Source organism: Symphalangus syndactylus, chromosome 4, assembly GCF_028878055.3.
Source record: "Symphalangus syndactylus isolate Jambi chromosome 4, NHGRI_mSymSyn1-v2.1_pri, whole genome shotgun sequence".
Classification (NCBI taxonomy): domain Eukaryota; kingdom Metazoa; phylum Chordata; class Mammalia; order Primates; family Hylobatidae; genus Symphalangus; species Symphalangus syndactylus.
In genome coordinates this window covers 23,791,566-23,815,680 of record NC_072426.2, presented here as the reverse complement: position 1 = coordinate 23,815,680, position 24,115 = coordinate 23,791,566, and the positions used below count along the sequence as shown (strand labels likewise).

Genomic DNA, 24,115 nt, shown 5'->3' with positions numbered 1-24,115 from the left:
GGAAGCGCAAGGGGTCAGGGGATTTCCCTTTCCTAGCCAAGGGAAGCTGTGACAGACCGTACTGGGAAAATTGGGACACTGCCACCTAAATACTGTGCTTTTCCAATGGTCTTAGAAAACAGCACACCAGGAGATTATATCCCACGCCTAGCTCAGCAGGTCCTATGCCCACGGAGCCTCGCTCACTGCTAGCGCAGCAGTCTGAGATCAAACTGCAAGGCGACAGCCTGGCTGGGGGAGGGGCGTCTGCCATTGCTGAGGCTTGAGTAGGTAAACAAAGTGGCCAGAAATCTCGAACTGGGTGGAGCCCACCGCAGCTCAACCAGACTCCACCTCTGGGGTCAGGGCATAGCTGAACAAAAGGGAGCAGAAACTTCTGCAGACTTAAATGTCCCTGTCTGACAGCACTGAAGAGAGCAGTGGTTCTCCCAGCACAGTGTTTGAGCTCTGAGAACGGACAGACTGCCTCTTCAAGTGGGTCCCTGACCCCTGTGTAGCCTAACTGGGAGACACCTCCCAGTAGGGGCCAACTGACACCTCATACAGCCAGGTGCCCCTCTCAGATGAAGCTTTCGGAGGAAGGATCAGGCAGCAATTTTGCTATTCTGCAATATTTGCTGTTCTGCAGCCTCTGCTGGTGATACCAGGCAAACAGGGTCTGGAGTGGACCTCCAGCAAACTCCAACAGACCTGCAGCTGAGGGACCTGGCTGTTAGAAGGAAAACTAACAAACAGAAAGGAATAGCATCAACATCAACAAAAAGGACATCCATACCAAAACCCCATCAACATCAAAGACCAAAGGTAGATAAAACCACAAAGATGAGGAGAAACCAGAGCAGAAAAGCTGAAAATTCTAAAAACCAGAGCATTTCTTCTCCTCCAAAGGATCGCAGCTCCCCGCCAGCGACGGAACAAAGCTCGATGGAGAATGACTTTGACAAGTTGACAGAAGTAGGCTTCAGAAGGTCAGTAATAACAAACTTCTCCGTGCTAAAGGAGGATGTTCGAACCCATTGCAAGGAAGCTAAAAACCTTGAAAAACGATTAGACGAATGGCTCATTAGAATAAACAGCGTAGAGAAGACCTTACATGACCTGATGGAGCTGAAAACCATGGCATGAGAACTACGTGATGTATACACAAGCTTCAGTAGCCGATTTGATCAAGTGGAAGAAAGAGTATCAGTGATTGAAGATCAAATTAATGAAATGAAACGAGAAGAGAAGTTTAGAGAAAAAAGAGTAAAAAAAAATGAACAAAGCCTCCAAGAAATATGGGACTATGTGAAAAGACCAAATCTACATTTGACTGGTGTTCCTCAAAATGATGGGGAGAATGGAACCAAGCTGGAAAACACTCTTCGGGATATTATCCAGGAGAACTTTCCCAACCTAGTGAGGCAGGCCAATATTCAAATTCAGGAAATACAGAGAACACCACAAAGATACTCCTCGAGAAGAGCAACTCCAAGACACATAATTGTCAGATTCACCAAGGTTGAAATAAAGGAAAAAATGTTAAGGGCAGCCAGAGAGAAAGGTCGGGTTACCCACAAAGGGAAGCCCATCAGACTAACAGCAGATCTCTTGGCAGAAACCCTGCAAGCCAGAAGAGAGTGGGGGCCAATATTCAACATTCTTAAAGAAAAGAATTTTCAACCCAGAATTTCATATCCAGCCAAACTAAGCTTCATAAGTGAAGGAGAAATAAAATCTTTCACAGACAAGCAAATGCTGAGAGATTTTGTCACCACCAAGCCTGCCGTACAAGAGCTCCTGAAGGAAGCACTAAGTGTGGAAAGGAACAATCTGTACCAGCCACTGCAAAAACATGCCAAATTGTAAAGACCACCGACGCTAGGAAGAAACTGCATCAACTAATGGGCAAAATAACCAGCTAACATCATAATGACAGGATCAAATTCACATATAACAATATTAACCTTAAATGTAAATGGGCTAAATGCCCCAATTAAAAGACATAGACTGGCCAATTGGATAAAGAGTCAAGAGCCATCAATGTGCTGTATTCAGGAGACCCATCTCATGTGCAGAGACACACATAGGCTCAAAATAAAGGGATGGAGGAAGATCTACCAAGCAAATGGAAAGCAAAAAAAAGCAGGGGTTGCAATCCTAGTCTCTGATAAAACAGACTTTAAAGCAACAAAGATCAAAAGAGAAAGAGGAGGCCATTACATAATGGTAAAGGGATCAATTCAACAAGAAGAGCTAACTATCCTAAATATATATATGCACCCAATACAGGAGCACCAAGATTCATAAAGCAAGTCCTTAGAGACCTACAGAGAGACTTAGACTCCCACACAATAATAATGGGAGACTAATGCCCCACTGTCAATATGAGATGGATCAACGAGACAGAAGGTTAACAAGGATATCCAGGACTTGAACTCAGCTCTGCACCAAGCAGACCTAATAGACATCTACAGAACTCTCCACCCCAAATCAACAGAATATACATTCTTCTCAGCACCACATCGCACTTATTCCAAAATTCACCACACAGTTGAAAGTAAAACACTCCTCAGCAAATGTAAAAGGACAGAAATCACAATAAACTGTCTCTCAGACCACAGTGCAATCAAATTAGAACTCAGGATTAAGAAACTCACTCAAAACCACTCAACTACATGGAAACTGAACAACCTGCTCCTGAATGACTACTGGGTAAATAATAAAATGAAGGCAGAAATAAAGATGTTCTTTGAAATCAATGAGAACAAAGACACAACATACCAGAATGTCTGGGACACATTTCAAGCAGTGTGTAGAGGGAAATTTATAGCACTAAATGCCCATAAGAGAAAGGAGAGATTTAAAATTGACACCGTAACATCACAATTAAAAGAACTAGAGAAGCAAGAGCAAAAAAATTCAAAAGCTTGCAGAAGGCAAGAAACAACTAAAATCAGAGCAGAACTGAAGGAGACAGAGACAAGAAAACCCCTTCCAAAAAATCAATGAATCCAGGAGCTGGTTTTTTGAAAAGCTCAACAAATAGATAGATTGCTAGCAAGACTAATAAAGAAGAAAAGAGAGAAGAATAAGATAGACGTGATAAAAAAATGACAAAGAGGAAATCACCACCAATCCCACAGAAATACAAACTACCGTCAGAGAATACTATAAACACCTCTATGCAAATAAACTGGAAAATCTAGAAGAAATGGATAAATTCCTGGACACATATTCCCAAGACTAAACCAGGAAGAAGTTGAATCCCTGAATACACCAATAACAGGCTCTGAAATTGAGGCAATAATTAATAGCCTACCAACCAAAAAAAGTCCATTACCAGACGGATTCACAGCCAAATTCTATCAGAGGTGCAAAGAGGAGCTGGTACTATTCCTTCTGAAACTATTCCAATCATGAGAAAAACAGGGAACCCTCCCTAACTCATTTTATGAGGTGAGCATCATTCAGATATCAAAGTCTGGCAGAAACACACCCACACAAAAGGAATTTTAGACCAATATCCCTGATGAACATTGACGCAAAAATCCTCAATAAAATACTGGCAAACCGAACCCAGCAGCACATCGAAAAACTTATCCACCAAGATCAAGTTGGCTTCATTCCTGGGATGTAAGGCTGGTTCAACATATGCAAATCAATAAATGTAATCCATCACATAAACAGAACCCAAGACAAAAACCACATGATTATCTCAATAGATGCAGAAAAGGCCTTTGACAAAATTCAACAGCCCTTCATGCTAAAAACTCTCAATAAACTACGTATTGATGGAACGTATTTCAAAATAATAAGAGCTATTTATGATAAACCCACAGCCAATATCATTCTGAATGGGCAAAAACTGGAAGCATTCCCTTTGAAAACTGGCACAAGACAGGGATGCCCTCTCTCACCACTCCTATTCAACACAGTGTTGGAAGTTCTGGCCAGGGCAATCAGGCAAGAGAAAGAAATAAAGATTATTCAATTAGGAAAAGAGGAAGTCAAATTGTCCCTGTTTGCAGATGACATGATTGTATATTTAGAAAACCCCATCGTCTCAGCCCAAAAGCTCCTTAAGCTGATAAGCAACTTCAGCAAAGTCTCAGGATACAAAATCAATGTACAAAAATCACAAGCATTCCTATATACTAATAACAGACAAACAGCCAAATTATGAGTGAACTCCCATTCACAATTGCTACAAAGAGAATAAAATACCTAGGAATCCAACTTACAAGGGATGTGAAGGACCTCTTCAAGGAGAACTATAAACCACTGCTCAACGAAATAAAAGAGGACACAAACAAATGGAAGAATATTCCATGCTGACAAAAATAACAAATGGAGAAAGGATTCTCTGTTTAATAAATGGTACTGGGAAAACTGGCTAGCCATATGTAGAAAGCTGAAACTGGATCCCTTCCTTATACCTTATACAAAAATTAATTCAGGATAGATTAAAGACTTAAATGTTAGACCTAAAACCAGAAAAACCCTAGAAGAAAGCCTAGGCAATACCATTCAGGACATAGCATGGGCAAGGACTTCATGACTAAAACACCAAAAGCAATGGCAACAAAAGCCAAAATAGACAAATGGGATCTAATTAAATTAAAGAGCTTCTGCACAGCAAAAGAAACTACCATCAGAGTGAACTGCCCTGCAGAATGTGAGAAAATTTTTGCAATCCACTCGTCTGACAAAGGGCTAATATCCAGAATCTACAAAGAACTTAAACAAATTTACAAGAAAAAATTCAAACAACCCCATCAAAAAGGTGGCAAAGGATATGAACAGACACTTCTCAAAAGAAGACATATATGCAGCCAACAGACACATGAAAAAATGCTCATCATCACTGGCTGTCAGAGAAATGCAAATCAAAACCACAATGAGATACCATCTCACACCAGTTAGAATGGCCATCATTAAAAAGTCAGGAAACAACAGGTGCTGGAGAGGATGTGGAGAAATAGGAACGCTTTTACACTGTTGGTGGGAGTGTAAACTAGTTCAAGCATTGTGGAAGACAGTGTGGTGATTCCTCAAGGATCTTGAACTAGAAATACCACTTGACCCAGTGATCCTGTTACTGGGTATGTACCCAAAGGATTATAAATGATGATACTATAAAGACACATGCACACGTATGTTTAATGTGGCACTATTCACAATACGAAAGACTTGGAACCAACCCAAATGTCCATCAATGATAGACTGGATCAAGAAAATGTGGCACATATACACCATGGAATACTATGCAGCCATAAAAAAGGATGAGTTCATGTCGTTTGTAGGGACATGGATGAAGCCGGAAACCATCATTCTGAGCAAACTATCACAAAGATAAAAAACCAAACACCGCATGTTCTCACTCATAAGTGGAAATTGAACAATGAGAACACTTCGACACAGGGCAGGGAACATCACACACTGGGGCCTGTCGTGGGGTGGGGGGATGGGGGAGGGATAACATTAGGAGAAATACCTAATGTAAATGATGAGTTAATGGGTGTAGCAAACCAACATGGCACATGTATACATATGCAACAAACCTGCACGTTGTGCACATGTACCCTACAACTTAAAGTATAATAAAAAAAAGAAAATTTCCTGAAAGCATATACACTAAAATGTACCTAATCATTATATGTAAATGGTGAGATTAGAAATAATTATTTAATCTTTATACAGCATTTTCAATTACTTTACAATAAACATGATTTCTTATGTAACCAGAAATGTGTATGTATGTGTGTGTATGTGCAGAAAAAGAGAAAGAAATATTTATATTGAAAAATAGTTAATTACTTAGAGAAAGACATGTGAACCAGAAGCAATAGTTTGCATCACTGTGCAACTTGGAAGAGCCTTATATGGATTAGCATGGCGTCCTCATTCAGGCAGGAAGCTTTTATAGCCCGGTGATAACAGGGGAAGAAATCAGGACTGTGGCTTGGGGATAAGATAAGAGGTTATTAATCTCTTTGGAGCTAAATTCCAATTAATTGTGCTTTAACAATCCACAGTAACCTGTTATGTTCACTCTCCCTCTCCTCCCCAGTTGCTGCTGGGTGTGAAAGTAGGTGGTGAAGAGCTTGGAGAAGAAGGGAGAGAACCAGGTATAAACAAGACTGCCATGTTAGGCAGGGCCAGCTTCATGGGCGTGCAGTCTACGCAGTCACATAGAGCCTGGCACTTAGAAGCATGAAACTTGATTTAATGTTTGGCTGTCTGTCACTGACCCAACTTTTTTTTTTTTTGAAATGGAGTTTCACTCTTGTGCCCAGGCTGGAGTGCAATGACACGATCTCAGGTCACTGCAACCTCCGCCTTCCAGGTTCAAGCGATTCTCCTGTCTCAGCCTCCCAAGTAGCTGGGATTACAGGCGCGTGCCACCATGCCCGGCTAATTTTTGTATTTTTAGTGGAGACGGGGTTTCATCATATTGGTCAGGTTGGTCTCGAACTCCTGACCTCAGGTGATCCACCCACCTCGGCCTCCCAAAGTGCTGGGATTACAAGCTTAATAATTTTATATTTGAATTTGTGTTTCATAAGTGCAGTGCAATGGAACAATGGAGACTTCATGTGAGCAGAGGAGATACATGCAATATGTGTTTCTGCAGTTCTGTGATGCACCATTCACACACAGTGTTAGAGATGTCCCATAAGCACAGTGTTCTGCTAGGCCCACGATTCGAGAGAGTTCAGTTAAGACTCAAAGCCAGTATGAAGTAAGTGTGTTACATCTACAACTTAGCAGGCCTGGGGATAGGAAAAGAAGGGTCTACCAGCCCCAAGAGGCTATGTTTTCCTTTTGAACCAAAACCTGCTTCAAATGCAGAAAGAAGGCAGTGGTGTTATAAGAATCACAAAGGACCAAGGATTTCTATCATATCCTTTTTCATTCATATCACTTCCTTGTATTAGCAAACCACTAATGTTGAGGGTGATGGCATAGAAGGAAACAGAAAGATCAGCCAACCCATATTTCCATTCCCTTTCAGTCCTTCCTTAGTCATCAATAAGCTGAAGGTAGGAGAATGTCGATAGGATGTGCAAGTTTCAGGAAGTCAAATAAAAACAGTTGAGTTAGTTTTGTGCAGGGTTTCTACTGCTCTGATGGAAAATGAAATATGTATGTATGTATGAGCTACAAAGTAAGAGTTGTGTGACTTCAGTGATTCCATATATGAGTTCAAGACTCATATTTGCATTTAAAGCTGACATTGCAAAACATAAAGATGTGTGGTCAATTCATTCTAATTATTTCACACTCTCATTTTCTTTACTTAGAATAACACTAAATTGCAAATTTAAACATCATGAAAAACTTAAAGAGACCACTGAAGAAAGGAAAAAGCTTTCTATTTTAGTACATTTAACAGCATTTTCCCCTGCTTTTTGAGCAAGGGGCCCTGTATTTTCATTTTGCACTCGTCCCCATAATTTTGTTGTTGATCCTTGTGGTAGGAAAGAGAAAATGGAACAATGTGGTGAGCTAAATTCTAAGTCCCAGCAGAAGGTGGGATGAAGTTTGGTATGCGGGGCATACAGTAAGGATCAACACTTGTAGAAGGAAAGGGAAGGATGCAGGATTATGCAGAGGTCGAACTGCAATGCAGGCCTAACAAATTCTCAGTCAATCCCAAATGAAATGGTTCAGCCCTAATGCGCATCCTCAATCAGCCATTGGCGGTGGGTGCCCCCTCTACGCCCAAGGGTCTGCTCTTGGGAGAGGCAGCTTTCTGCAGGTGAGGGGGACCTAAGAACTGACAGCTGCAGGCTCTGCTGACTGTACACCCTGCAGCTAAGGCCAAATGAGTGGCACATCTCTGTGTTCACCACAGTCCCATTCTTGCATGCCACACTGAATGCTATATGTAATTCTCTGTCAAAGGGTATAAACAGTGGTCCTTCTCTATCCAGTGATTTAAGAAACCAGATATGCTGCAGCAGATCTGATGCTAGATTAATAATTATATCGGAACTTGGAGTATTAAACAGTCACACCCAATGACAGAGAGAATGGTAACATAAACTGCCTGGCATTGATTAACTGCAACAGTCAAACTAGCTTTAATTCAGTGCAAACAATAACAAAAACCTTATGATGTTTCTTAACATTCTAAAAATTGCTAGTCTAATACTAAAAAGTTTATTATTTTCTCCTAACCACTAGGACTTCAATTTAAGTGAATAATGATTTCTTGGATTTACCCTCATTATAAACTGCAGACAAGTACCACATAATGACATTTTGATCAACAATAGACTACATATACAATGGTGACTTCATAAGATTATAATATCATATTTTTACTGTACCTTTTCTATGTTTATATACACAAGCACTTACCATTGTGTTACAATTGCCTACAGCATTCAGTATCATACAGTAACATGCTGTACAGGTTTGTAGCTTAGGAGCAATAGGTTATACGATATAGCCTAGGTGTGCAGTACGCGCTACTTTCTAGGCTTGTGTGAGTACACTCTGTGATGTTCACACAACAATGAAATTGCTTAATGATATATTTCTCAGAACACGTCCCCGTCATTAAGCAACACATGACTGTAGTCTAGTTATCCTTACCCCAGGGCTTCTCAGTGGAAGCACTATTGACATTTTGGGCCAGATAATTATTTGTTGTAGGGGGCTTTCTTGCACATTGTAGGTTTAGCAGCATCCCTGGCTTCTACACAAAATGTCTCCAAACATTGCTAAATGTACCCTGGAGACCAAAATCAGTCTGCCTGAGAACGACTGATCTACTCAATTGCCAAGTTCTACTTATTCTCTCTCTTTCTCTCTCTTTTTTTTTTTTTTTTTTTTTTTTTACTTTTATTGCCTGCCTCCCTCCCTCCCTTCCTTTGTTTGTCTCAGCTCTGTTGCCCAGGCTGGAGTGCAGTGTGTGTGCAGTGGTGTGATCACTGCAGCCTTGACCTCCCGGGCTCAAGCGATTCGCCTACCCCCTACCTCAGACTCTCCAATAGCTGGAACCACAGGAGTGCGCCACCATGCCCAGCTAGAGACAAGGTCTTCCTATGTTACCCAGGCTGGTCTCTAACTCTTGGGCACAAGTAATCCTCTCGTCTCAGCCTCCCAAAGTGCTGGGATTATAGGCATAAGTCACTATCTCATACATATCCTTCAAATTCCTCAACATATTAATATCTCTATCCCCCTTACCATTCATCATTCACACCAGCACCTTTCTCTGGTACTGCAGCCAAAACCCTCCTAATCTTCCTGAATTCACACCAGGCTACCTTCAGTACATTCTACACTCAATGTTCTAGAACACAAATCAGATCCTAATGCTTCATACTTTTTAACCTGACTTAGGAAATTGCATGAGCTAGCGCTTCGTAGTGTGCCTCTTTTCTGTGCACCTGTCGGGTTCTTCACTTCAGCAATACTGAACTTCTGCCTGCCTCTTTCAACACATCACCCATGCTTCTTTTTTTTTTTTTTTTTTAATCTTTGAGCCTTAACTTTTTTTTTCATTTCTAGCATGCTCTCCCAACCTCCCACATTCTTTAGTCTCAAGATAACCTTCCTCCAGGAAGGTTTCCCTGACCACTCAAGTCTCTCTTGATTCCACTCTTATGTGTTTCAACTACATGCTGGACATTTATCACACTGTGTGGCAATTCCTTTTGCATTTGTTTATATTCTTCACTAGACTGTTATCCTGTGACAGCAAAGACCATGTCTGTCTTATCTCACACTGAATCCCAAATATCTAGTATAGTACCTGTCATATACTTGGTGTTCATAAAACACTTTTCAAGGGAAGCAAGCCAAAGGAAAGGAGGAAGGATTAAAGTTGGTAGAGGAAGTGACTAGAAGACAAGGAAGTGAAAATGATTGAGTAGCAACTTCAAGAACTGTGAATGAGAAAGGGAAGAAGGAGGAAGACTGGATGGTAGCTATATAGGAACATGTGGCTAGGTGAGGTAAAGTAGGGATGTGAAGAAAATGAGTTACAAGCTGAGAAAACAAATCCACAAGAGGGAGATGCAGAAGCTGGAGATGTAAGAGGATCACATGATGTCTAAGAGAAAAGAGCCCCCAGATGATGATATTTTCAAATTATAAATATCTTTTTTTCACTAAACTGTTTTGGGGAACTTAGTAGTGTAACCATGTCTGTCCCTTGTCACTTTTTTTAAAAGTTACTTTGATTTCTGCTTGCTGGTTTTCTTAGATGACTTAATCAGACACATGAATCAAACTTTAGATATACAGAAATCAAAATTAATATCTGAAATTCTCGTCTAAACATGTAAGCAGGCTTAAGAAAGGCAAATTTTCTAATAACCACATACAGGCTTCTGAATGATTGTGACTTTCATGAAATATGGGAAGAATATTGTATCACTTATCTGTTCTCAAAGGGGAAAAGCACTACAGAACTTTTTGAGTAGTAGTTTCATGATGTATGCCTCTGAACACAGGCATGATCTTCAATAAATGAAATTTTATTGGGAGCATGTGTGCATCTCACTCCAGAAATTATTTTTGTTATTTTGGTTGTTCTTTGAAATATTTTACAGTGAAGCAGGGTCCTGATCCCTGGTTCTCACCCTAGGTAACTGAGGTTTTTGATAAAGCTTCTTAGTCCCTCAAGGCCTCAGTTTCTTCATCTCTAAATTAAGCATTTTGGTAAACATGACTGCATCAGTCAGAATGGGCTGGATTATGCTGTAGTAGCAAACAACTCCTAACAACTTTCAGGGTTCGTAGGCTCTGTTCATAAGAATGTGGAAATAAAGTATCACCAAGTGTCATCTGTTACAAAATGACATTCTCAAAAATACCTTCTCTCAGAGGCCAGCAGGATTGCTCTCAATCTTGCCACTTTGCTGTAAAATTTTGCTCTGTCTCCTATACAGTGAGTGCTGACAACATCTGGCATACCAGAATTGATCTACTGGGGCATTGTAGCCTAGTGGCTAAAAGTCCTGCCACTTACTAACCATGGGACCTTGGACATGTTCTTCAACTGCTGTGTGTTATGAGGATTAAATGATTTAATCCATAAAAAATGCTTGAAGAATGTCAACATGCACAATGTAAGTGCCCAGCTAAAGTTGGCAATTATTATAAGAATTCAACTATTGTTAAGAGAGTTCAAAAGAGCTCTACAATCCCATAGGATTCTAGACATATATTGCAGCTAAGTTAATTTGGACCCAGTAGACTTAGAGAAAAATAGGTCTCAGACCTGGAGGGGGACAGGGTTTTGGACATTTAAATCAAACATTGCTTTTTAAGTATCAACCCAACTCAAGTGGCCAATTTATGAACAGAATAGCCTGCAATTACACATGAAGTGTGATTTTTTTTTTCATTTTTTAAAATTTTATTTTATTTTACTTTAAGTTCTGGGTTACTTGTGCAGTATGTGCAGGTTTGTTACATAGATAAATGTGTGCCATGGTGGTTTGCTGCACCTATCAACCCATCACCTAAGTATTAAGCCCAGCATGCATTAGCTATTTTTCCTGATGCTCTCCCTCTTCCCACTCCCCCACCCCGACAGGCCCCAGTGTGTGTTGTTCCCCTCCCTGTGTCCATGTGTTCTCATTGTTCAGCTTCCACTTATGATTGAGAACACAGAGTGTTTGGTTTTCTGTTCCTGTGTTAGCTTCCTGAGGATAATTGCTTCCAGCTCCATTCATGTCCCTGCAAAGGACATGATCTTATTCCTTTTTATGGCTGCATAGTACATACATAGTGGTATATATGTACCACATTTTCTTTATCCAGTCTATCACTGATGGGCATTTGGGTTGATTCCATGTCTTTGCTATTGTGAATAGGGCAGCACTGAACATACGTGTGCATATATCTTTATATTGTAATAGAATGATTTATATTCTTTTGGGTATATACCCCGTAATGGGATTGCTGGGTCAAATGGTATTTCTGTGCAAAAATTGACAAATAGGATCTAATTAAACTAAAGAGCTTCTGCACAGCAAAAGAAACTATCATCAGAGTGAACAGACAACCTACAGAATGGGAGAAAATTTTTGCAACCTATCCATCTGACAAAGGTCTAATATCCAGAATCTATAAGGAACTTAAAAAAACTTACAAGAAAAGAACAAACAACCCCATTAAAATGTGGGCAAAGGACATGAACAGATGCTTCTGAAAAGAAGACATTTATGCGGCCAACAAACATGAAAAAAACTCAACATCACTGATCATTAGAAAAATGCAAATCAAAACCACAATGAGATATCATCTCACACCAGTCAGAATGGTGATTATTAAAAAGTCAAGAAACAACAGATGCTGGCAGGGCTGCAGAGAGATAGCAACACTTTTAAACTATTCACAGGAATATAGATTAGTTCAACCATTGTAGAAGACAGTGCAGTGATTCCTCAAAGACCTAGAACCAGAAATACCATGAAGTGTGATTCTTTTTTTAATCTTTATTGAATATTTTTATGTACAACCAGTTACTACATATTTTTTGTAGGCAGAGAACACATGTACTTAATTTTACACAGAACACTGAATTAGTCAGAATTTTCTGAACTAAGCGTCCTTTATTCCATCCTGCTTTAGCTACTATTTCCTTTTGGAACAAAGTTCTCTCCCCCTATGACTTTTTCAAAAATATTCAGACTGTAATGTTATTGTAATTTGTTTAGTGGAAACTGAGAGCAGCAGTATAAACATATTTACCCCAAGTCTGATTGTGATTGTGGTGTCCTGAGTTATCCTAAAGATGGAGAAGGGCCTGGAAAACTCTGTATAACATCCACTGTGTCCCTGAGGATCAATAATGAAAGATGTTAGCATGTGTGGATGACCTGGGTTCCGCCTGGGAGGTTTGTCTATTTATTTGTAGATAGGAGCATACCATAGATGTTCTTTTTCAGACAGAGGGATTAGCAAATTTTTTCTTCTTTAAAGAACCAGCATCCATTTGCTGTTGATAAAGATAAAATTGTTTATAGTGCTGCCAAATCTAAGCAGCTGTTACGTAGAATCTCCTCCAGTATCAACGCCAATTGAATCCAATATGCATTAGCCCATATACCTCTGGCCAAACGAGGCAGGGGTTTTCAGTCAAACATGTTAGACTAGTCAAGTGATAACACAAAATTGGGCATCTATGAGTTTCATTCTCTTCATGGTTCTTCCACAGACAGAAGTATGAGAATTTGACCTTTGGGTCTATTTACCTGTCTGAAAAATAACAGTATTAGGCACTTTGGAGCTATCTACTTACTTCTTTTTTTGGTGTACAGAGGACTTAAGAGTTAAGTTCCCTTAGTTATCCAATTGAAAGATTTGGCATAAGCGCACCAACTATAATTACGGAAATGACTCAAGTGACAGGCATTCTACCACCAGAAGGTATCTCTGGAGTGAACAGATTTTGCCTTTCGATTCTTCATCATCAAATTCATACTTAGATACAGCTTAATATTAAGCAGATAGAATAAATTGCCTTTACTGTTCACATACTGAAGAGCTTTACTTAATTAGGATTTGGTTGGGAACAAGGTGATAAAGAGGCATTATTAGTGATTACTCCTGACACTTTTAAACAATTTTTAAGTTCTTAAAATACATCCAATCATGAATTTCAAAGAATAGAAAGAATCATGGGGTGATGGTAAATCAGGATGGATTATCCCCTTCCTATAAATTGCAATGTGGGGTGAGTTAACAAACCACTTTAGGCTCCTCAGTTAACTTTTGATCTTACTGGAAAAAAATTGTGCAACTAAGATGTGTTTCACTTTTTCCTATTTGTCTGTGGTATGTCGGAGGAGGCGCAAGCCTAGGAAGTTTACACTAAAGTAAAACACTGTGGAAAGTAAGGAGAAAAGTAGTTGAAGAGCACTCGGGAATACCTGTTCCTCTGCAATTTTTCCTATGGAAGAATTTTGTACTAAGATATACATTTTATGAGAAGAAAAGATAATTAATTCCTTGGTTCCTAGGTTCCTTAGTCTGAAGTGTGATTCTTAAGAGGGCCTCTGTAAGAGTAATTTGGAGACATTTATTCCCTTGGTACTATGACTTCACATCGCTGATATGACAGCTCGCTGGATATTAAGAAGTTGCCCATGTTAAGACAATGACTCTCATAACCAAGGCAGTTATTTTTTAAAAAAAAAAAACCCATGTCTTGTAATACACAATTGTTCTAAAGGATAAGCTGCAGAGTTTGCATGTTTGTGTGTGTATGTGTATGCTTGTGTGTGTGTAGTATATATGCAGGGGCAGGTAGAAATGTAGTGTATGTATGAGAACAGTTTAGGAAGCTATTTAGTTATATATTGGAAAGAGCATAGTGGTTTCTGTGTTTATGTGTGTGTGTGTTTGTGTGTGTGTGTGTGTGTGTTTCAAGAGTCAATGGATTATGAATGTATGTAAAGTGACAAACAAACAAACAAAAAACTAGAATTCTAGTCCAGCTCTGTCCTACTAGACAAAAAGAAATGTAGGCCGGGCATGGTGGCTCTCCTCTGTAATCCCAGCACTTTGGGAGGCCGAGGCAGCAGATCACCTGACGTCAGGAGTTTGAGACCATCCTGGCCAACATGGTGAAACCCCATCTCTACTAATAATACAAAAAATTAGCTGGGTGTGGTGGCACGCACCTGTAATCCCAGCTACTCAGGAGGCTGAGACAGGAGAATCACTTGAACCCAGGAGGCGGAGGTTGCAGTGAGCTGAGATCATGCCACTGCACTCCAGCCCAGGCAATAAGAGTGAAACTCTGCCTCAAAATAAAATAAAATAAATGTAGACAAGTCAATCTTTCTGAGCATCAGTGTCCTAATCTATTAAATAGAGGGTGAATAAATCACAAGGCTCACATGAGACAATGTGATTGGGAGACTTATCTTAGTATCTCGTCTAAAAGCACTATGGGCAGCTCCACAGAAGTGCAACTTCATCATGAAGACTCAACTACCCCTAAGATTCCAGCATGATCCCTCCTTCTAAAGCATTGTGCCCACTTCCAGAACTCCCTCATCATGGGAATGATGGAAACTTCCATAGGAAGGACCAAGGATAGGGATTCCTTTTAACTCCACAACTTCCTCAAACCCAGAACACAAGACTCATAATATAGATGAGTCTTACAGACTCATATTATAGATTCATAATCTAGACTTCTTAATGTCCAGGGAGCTGTCATATGAGTGATGAGAAGTCACAATGCCAAAGGGATAATTGTCTCCCAATTCCTCTTACAGAGGTCTTCTTAAGAATCATACTTTGGCAGGGCGCAGTGGCTCACGTCTGTAATCTCAACACTTTGGGAGGCTGAGGCGTGTGGATCACCTGAGGTCAAGAGTTCAAGACCAGCTTGACCAACATGGTGAAACCCCATCTCTACTAAAAATACAAAAATTAGCCAGGCGTAATTTTTGTATCCCAGCACAAAATTTTGTATCCCTGTAATCCTAGCTACTCCAGAGGTTGAGGCAGGAGAAACGCTTGAATCTGGGAGGCGGAGGTTACAGTGAGTGGAGATCACGCCATTGCACTCCAGCCTGGGCAACAGAGGGAGACACTGTCTCAACAAAAAAAAAAAAAAAAAAAAAAAATCACACTTCATAGTATTTCTGGTTCTAGGTCAGGGAGGAATCACCACACTGTCTTCCACAGTGGTTGGACTAATTTATATTCCCACCAACAGTGTAAAACCACTCAGCATCAATTATATTATTTTGAACAAATCTGTAGTTTATTATGACACACAATCAACCAACCCTTACTGTAGCAAAGATGAATATCTTATTCTATCCTGCATTGTATCTTTGTTATGGGAGGGACATTGATGCCTGTATTGATGATGCCATCAAATTAATTAGTCCAAATTACTTTCTTGTAAGGGTCTGCTGCCAGAGGAGAGAAATAAAGATTTCTATTTGAATGAAAACACCTGTAGAGGAAAGAGCTAACATATGTAGATTTCAAATGCATATTTACTCCAAATATAAATGAGATGGATGAGTCCTAATGTACATGCATCTAACTTAGGCATATTCACACTGACTTTGGAGAAAAGTAAGAGGGAGAAGAGAGCAGGCAAGAATGAGAGAATCCCTGTATCTATATATGTGCTCTCCTTCAACCTAGAAGTCATCACCACAGCAGCCAAAATGCAAAATAAAGCAAAATCATTTAAATGCTAGGTTTTAAGCTTCCAGGGGCTTAATGAGCCCTAGGGAGCCAAGGAATTTTCCAGGATTATTTTGGCCTTGCAAGTTTTATCCTTTCTGGGATGAATATAGACCCTAACCTTGTGTAAGATTAACTCTGTGTGATACATTCACACATCCAGTGTAAACTTTACAATCATATTCTTGTCACCTGGTACCCCTTTTCCTCATCCCTAGACTTAAAGCCACATCACACCATTATGATTATGATCTCTTGCCATCAGTTTGCCCATAGTATTTTTCTTGATTTATGAATTATAGATCACACATCCTATTAGCTTTGTAAAACTTTAAGGAATAAGATCTACCTTAATTTAGATTTATCATTAAGATGACAGAGTTTAAAATTCTGGAGAAACACACTTGTAGAAATGATCTTACCCTCCCCTGGAGCTATGCCAGCTTAAGCTAACTTACCTTCTCAGGTGTGCATTTACCAATCCTTTAAGATCCCCAGAAAAGTGATTTCATTATGAAAATACTGTAGGACATTTCCCATGCTATTTCATATGTGATGAGTTTTAAGTATTTCATATTACTGAAGAGTGGAAGATGAAGAGTGAAAAGAAATAGATGTTACATCCTTCCACATATTCTGGAGCTGCTTATGAAAATGAATGGCTGGAATAGTCACAGCATTGGCCTACAAATGTCCTAAGACTCCAGGTTTAAATATCAGATATGATAGAAAAGACCACTATCTGGGACTCATAAGTGTCAGAGAATCACATACTTTGCAAAGGAAATGATACCTGAGCAGTCAATCGAAATACACACACACCACATGAGAAGACCACTATCTGGGACTCATAAGTGTAAGAGAATCACATACTTTGCAAAGGAAATGATACCTGAAGAGTCAACGGAAATACACACACACAACATACACACACACATATCTTCACAATGATGGGTTCAGAAACAGAATGAAGCAGATTTAAAAGAAAAGACAGGCCAGGTCATCTTAATAAGTCAAGAAGAAAATCCTACCTACCTTGTGACTGCCCGGGTGCAGATGGTAACAAGGAAACAGCCAGCCACAATCATCCAGCCCCAGCCTCCATCTGGAGGGGAGGTAGACCGAGCTCTATTTACTTTTGCCATGGTTTTTCTTTTTTCTTCTTTTCCAGGTTGCTCCAACAGCCAAGTTATGATCTTGGAAGAGTTTGCTGTCCAGTGACTTCCTGTTGGCATTCAAGGTTGGCATAGAACGCTACCTGGCACATGGGTTACTCGCCATCTAAAACCAAAAATCAGGACATATTTATATCTTATTGCTAGGTCCAAAGGTTGATTTTTCTTCACTTGGTAAAACATGATTATTACTTTCCTATTAAATATGAGTATTTGTAACTATGAATACTAGACTGAGGCAGACTATTTGTTGTCCTTGGTACATGCTTTCTTTTTTAAAAATATAATAGAACCTCTCAAATTGTAGTCAAATGCATGTCTACTCTATTTGATACCATTTTTCCCTAGCCTCTCTTGAAGGTAGTTGTGGCAAGAAAGTGTAGTCTCCATGAAAGGGATGTGAGCAGAAGTCATGTGTGCCACTTCTGGTTCATCACCTCAAAGGCAAAGGTACTTTTCGAGGACTTCCAGCACCCTCTTCCAACAGACTGGAAGATGGATGTGGATATGAAACCACTTCAACCACACAGACCAGGACATCAGTCTAGGGGCTGGCAGAGCTACGAGACAGAAGAAGCCTGGGTCCCCAGATGACTCTGGGGAGACCTGCCCTCCTACTCTGGACTCTGCACATCTCTACACTGTTACACAAAAGATAAATAAGCTTCCATTTTATTTGTGTCTCGTATTTTGGAGTCTCTCTGTTACAACAGCTTATAACATAGCCTAATTATTATACGGAATGAGTCTGACAGCAACTTCTTGGCATTTTTTAAAACGCTATAATTTTTTAAGTGTGTAATTGAAGTAAGAATAGAATGACAAATAAATGAGACAAAGTAGAGAGCCCAGAAGCTAGTATATAATATTTAATATAATTCAAATAAGGTAAAAAAAGATCAGTGAAGAAAAAAAGTATTATTCACCACATTCTGTTCAACTCTCCATTTAGCTGTTGACCTTCCAGATAAATCAATAAACGTAAAAAAAAAAAGAAGTAGTTAAAAACCTAAGTGAAAATATAGGCAAATATTTATCTGTTCTCTAGATAGGAAAACTCCCTGAGATGTAAAGTAATAAAACAAACCAAGATAAAAAAATTTTGTTAATTTGTCTAAATTAAAATTTAACATTTCTGTATTAAAACGTGATTAATAAACAAAACCAAAAGGTAAGCCACAGGCTTGGGGAAAAAAACACTAGCAATACATACTTCAAAGAAGTAATATCTGCATTCATTTATTCATTCAACTGTAAATATTTATTGAATCCCTAACATGTGTCAGGCACCATTTTAGGGCACTAAGGATTCAGTAGTGGTCACAATATACAAAGCTCCTTGTGGTGGGCAGGCTCTAAGGTACCCCTATGGTCCTGACTCTGATTGTTCATATCTTTATGTAATCCCTTCCCTTGAGCATGGGAGGGACCTGTGACTTGCTTCTACCCAACAGAATATGGCTGACTCTCGTAATTATGTCATGTTATATATGACTCAGGCCTGCTAGCCACTCTCACTCTCCCACTGTCCTTGAAGATGCAAACTGCCATGCTGCACACCTAGGAGAAAGCCATTTGGCAGGGAACCATGGGCAGCCTGTAGATGTTGAGGGCAGCCTCCAACAGACAGCAAGAAACATGAAGATCTCAGGGTCTTTTGTTTTTTGCTTTTTCGCAAACATCCCAAGTGAGCCTGGAAGCAGATTTTCCCCTAAATTGAGCCTCCAGTTGAGGACAGTCTCACTGACACCCTGACTGCAGCTTTGTGATACCCTTAGCCAAGGACCCAGCTAAGCTATTTCTGGATTCTGGCCCCACAGAAACTGTGAGATAAGGTGCTTCTTAAGGCATTCCATGGCTTGTCAAACAGGCTTCTTAATTACAGTCAGGGACGAATTTTTTGAGAGGAAAAATAAGAGTTTCAACATCTACTTTTGCTATAGAATTGAGCAAATTACCCAGTTGCCTTTATAATTTTATTGTGATCACTGGAAGAAATACTAACATTAATTAAATTAAATGTCATTTCAACTATGACAATGTGTGGATTATTTGATGAACAAAGACTATGTACCACCTGGTAAATTATGGGCAAAACAAATTGTCTAATAAAAAACATTTACTTTAAGACCACAACTTTCTCAAGAAAATGGCTCACAACAGAAATTTGTAAGTGTGCATCTTTGAAGCCACTGGAACAAATTGGTGGCTTGTGACTTCCGAGCGTGCATACAGAGCAGGGTAGTGAGGCCAAGGCAACAAGAACGACTCCCACATACATCACTTAGGTTTGCTCCTTTTGAAGCCTCAGGTCTTCATCTTCATGCTGTTAACCGTCCTGTGACTTTGGGGAGACTGACAAAGGCGATTACGTGGACAACTGAAATTATAAATCTATCAAAAGTATTGGGAGACCAATACTGGCATAAATACTAAACCTATTGATAAAGAAAAAAATAAAAGTTATTACTGGAAATGATAATATTGCTAAACACTGGCCTGGGGATTGAGTAATAGCCAAAATACTAGTGTTGGGGCTAAGTGAAAATAACAGTGATATAAAGCTGCTATTTACAAAGCACTCGCCATAGGCCAAGCTGCTAGCAAGCATCACTACAGACAGTATCTCATTTAATCCTTACAAGATTAAAGATATCTTTAGATAATGAAGCAGCAGAAATGGGCTATGAACCTTGGTCTGATTGCAAGGCCAGCCTTCCTAACCAATGCCCTGCACTGCTTCTACTACATTTCCTCATTCCTTGGTATAAATTCATAAACATTTTTGTCTAGTTATACACATAATTCTTGCTGATTACACACCAGTACAATGATGTGAATTGCAGCCTGACGTAGCTATAAATGCAGTTATTTAAATGGTACCATTGGTATTTCCCTGAAACATTCTTGTAGGTCACTGACTTGACCAGCTGTGAAATTTCAGAGCAAAACCAACCCTCTGAAGGTGTCTTTAACACTCTGGAGCTTCAGAATAAGTTTTTCCAAAATATAACTTTGTGTCATGAATAAGTAGCTTTAACAGTCATCTACTTTCTTCCCCAAAATGAAACGCTCAAGGAAAAGCTCTTATTTTAAAAGATCTACCATATCTGTATTTTTGCTTTCACACACAGCCTGCTGGAGAAGACAGAGCTGGTAGTCCATCCCTTCCTCTATTCCATCATAACCCTGGCTTTGTTAGGATTCAACTCTATCTGCTCTCTCCAGTGGCCATCTGGGCCCAGTCCCTTGGTTTAGGGGATGGGTTTGGATTGGTCTCCCGTTCCCATGTCAGTGAGTGATAAGGCACAGAACAGGAAGTATCTAGCCAATGAGCTATGGAGAGAAGTCCTCTGGGAAATGTTTCCCTGTTCTTAAGAAAAGAAATGAGGAAGAAACAAGCCCCTCTTCTTCCTGTAGATTCTGGATGTGATACCTGGATCTATAGCAGCCACCTCTTAACCATGAAGGAAGCTAGTTTGAGGACAAAGTTAATGAGCCAAGACCCAGATGGAAGATCTGGGTTCTGACTCTGCATCTTAAGAGTTATATATGAATTCAAGCAAATTACTTTATGTCTCTGAGCCCCAGTTTACTGATCCATAAAATGGAGGTAATAATTTTACTTTCATAAAATGTTGTATATGTCAAAGTGAGAAAAAACATGAGGAATATCTGGCACAAAAATGTAGATATTATTTGCCATGTGATTTAACCTCTTTTCATTTGTTCATCATTCATTAATTCAATAGATATTTATTGAGTGTCCAATATGCACTAGAAACTATTCTAGGAGCTGGGCTATGAGCATTGCAGAAAAGAGACAATAGCCCTGCTTTCATGAGGCTCACATCCTAGTGGGACAGGCACAGTTCACGAACTGTTGAACAATAACTTCTAAGCCTCAGCTTCCTCGTTTGTACAAAAAATTACCTTTTGCCTACTTCACAGAATCATAGTTATAGTCAAATGAGAGCACCCACAAACTGGCAGCAATGAGCAAATCAAGCTTCAGGACACTTTTATTACGCCTACCGTGTTTTGTAAATGTTTACATTAGTTGGCACTTGTAAATATCAGATACTATCCAAATTTCCAAATTCTTCTGAAAAATTGCAAGCTCTAAAATGATGCTGGACTGCATTCCCTTGTGGCAGCCATGAGATGGAGCCAAGCAGCAGTATCCCCTTTCAGACAAGTCCTGCACTTCGGCTTTACCCTATCCCTGACACCCTGTCCTGCACACATTTGTGTGCAGTTCCTGTGTGCTCCACTTGCCAGGCCCCTGGGGCAGTAAGATTTTCAACTTTCGCCCATACTGTGCTAACATGAATCAAAGCTTTTTAAACAGCCATGTGAGTCATGTTTATGGTATGTTTTATGCCTGGCACCCTCTCTTTCTCTCAATTCCAATAGAACCAGCATTCAAGAGTCTACCTACACCTGTGACAAACACACACAATGGAATAACTCACCAATTGGACACAATTAACTGCCAAGTGTTATGATGTGATACAATCAGTTGTACCAGTAAAAAAAGGCACAACTTAGAAACTCCTGCCTTGGTATAGTCCTAGCTTCTTCTTAGGCTTTTCCGTTTAAATAACCCCCAAGATTAAGTTGTTTTCCAGTGTAAGACTATAAATCCACCTACCCATAAACATCCGGTATAAGGACCATCCTTAGTTAGTGGCGCCTATGCTATGAAAGAATACTGCAACAGCCAGAGCTGTGCAACAGCCCTTTTAAAAAGCAACATAATGTGATGGATCATGAATTAGAAAGGTATCCACATTCTTTCAATAGCAATTCTATTTCTGGGAGGTTATCCTAAGAAAACAATGTAAGAGAAGCCACTATGGGCAAAAAATAATAGCTGCATTAACAATAATACATAAAACAGAAACAACCTAAATGTTTAACAACCAGGAAATATTTGGAGAATTATGACATGTTCAACAAATAGAAGAGTATGCAATTCATTACAATTATAAACAGGAAGATAATATTGTTATATGGAAAACTATTATGATGCAATATTAAAGCCAAAAAAAGACCCTCATATACTTTGTGACGGAAGCTATGTAAAGCTTATGTAAAAATTGTACGCTTGTAATTGTCACAAAGAGTAGGAAGAATATGTATAAAGGAATATAATTGAGCTGGTATGATTAAGTTATTATTCATTTCCAAAACTGTGTTAAATATCATTTTACATGTAATTTTCTCAAATAGAGATTTCAGGTCTGTTCCTTCGGTGAGCACTAAAGTCTCTTTTGTATGGTTTTTCAAGGACTAAAAATAACTATCATTTATTGATATGGCACATTGAAAATGAGGTGATTATTCAGTAGAGGACACACTGTAGGCAACAAGCCCCTGGCAAAATAAAATGTTCTGTTTCTTTACAAAAATATTAAGCATCATTAATTTTTACTTTGCTGCTGCTAAACTCACGATTCCCTTTACATTTGTTCTAGGTGAGCATCCTCTGGCATTTCCACATGTAATAAGTTAAGAACTGATTTGAGAAGATATCCTAAAAATGCAATTGCATAAATCCAAACAAAAAATTTAAATAATCATCCCAAGATGGCTGTGGTGATAGCAAGATGAACGAAGGTCTGTTGTAAGTCAGAGTCAACCTGGGTAAAACCACAGGACAAGGAACATCTTCATGGGACACCAGGGTGGGGAGAAAGAGCCTCTCTGCAAGCATTTGTATGCAATACTATTAGTAACAATGTCTCCTGAATAAGCGCACTCGATCCTCACCATCCTCAGAGATAAACGCTACCTTTCTCTCTTCCTCAATGGTGAAACTGAAGCTCAGGGAAGTGAAAGGACTCCCCTGACAACACTGCATGTGAGTGTAAATGGAGGCAAGTAGCTTTGGCTGACTTTGGATGATGCACTTGTCCATCTGCTCTGAGATTTCAAAATTGCTATTGGCGTTTCTGTCAACAAGATGTCCAAGCAATGCTAACGCTTAAGCACCATTCATGTGAGTGACCACGACAAAAGGAAGGGGGGAGAAGCCGACAAGGTTATCACAAGGGTATACGGCTGTTCACAAAACAACGCATGTGAGTTTCTTTCAAAACAGGTCATTTAATAGATTTATACATATTCAGAAGAAATGTGCAGGTTAGACATGGCAAACCTTGTTTCCTGGAGACTTTGAAGCAGTCTGCAATTCTCCCACAACATTAACCTGAGCCTTCTTGTAAATAATTAATCCACCTGACAATAGACAAATATAATGGGCAGGTCTTTTATTAAGTTAATAGTATTGCAGCTGGGCACAGTGGCTCACATCTGTAATCCCAGCACTTTGGGAGGCCAAGGTGGGAGGATCACTTGAGGTCAGGAGTTTGAGACCAGCCTGGCCAACATGGCGAAACCCCATTTCTATAAAAAAAAAATACAAACATTAGCTGAGTGTAGTGGTGCACACCGTAATCCCAGCTACTTGGGGGTCTGAGGCATGAGAATCACTTGAACCCAGAAGACAGAGGTTGCAGTGTGCTGAGATCATGCCACTGCACCCCAGCCTAAAACTATAAGCAATGGAAGCATTCACTATCTTGCAACTCTTCATTTTACTAATCAGCCTCCAATTCATATTATTTCGACATCAACAACTGATCAATTCTACTCATCAAATGGAACAGTATTCTGCATCCCATTCTAGCTTCAGAAAAATTTTCTGAGATGAAAGAATTACTACATGATGATGTTCTTCTAAGATTACTGTTTACAGTGTAAGT

At 39.5% G+C, this 24,115-nt stretch overlaps 1 protein-coding gene and 1 long non-coding RNA gene across 2 annotated transcripts in view; one reads left to right on the top strand and one right to left on the bottom strand.

The window, feature by feature from the left end:
- Positions 1-17,405, bottom strand: part of SLC16A12 (solute carrier family 16 member 12) — a 32,048-nt gene extending 14,643 nt beyond the window's left edge. The window contains exon 1 of the mRNA XM_055273931.2: positions 17,206-17,405. Coding sequence (XP_055129906.1) covers positions 17,206-17,405 — 200 coding nt within the window. The remainder of the gene's footprint in view (positions 1-17,205) is intronic.
- LOC129480201 (uncharacterized) lies at positions 10,816-22,947 on the top strand. The gene is made up of 3 exons (XR_008656937.1): positions 10,816-11,072; positions 17,342-17,519; positions 22,826-22,947. It is a non-coding gene; the product is annotated as an uncharacterized lncRNA (long non-coding RNA).
- Positions 22,948-24,115: the final 1,168 nt, after the last annotated feature.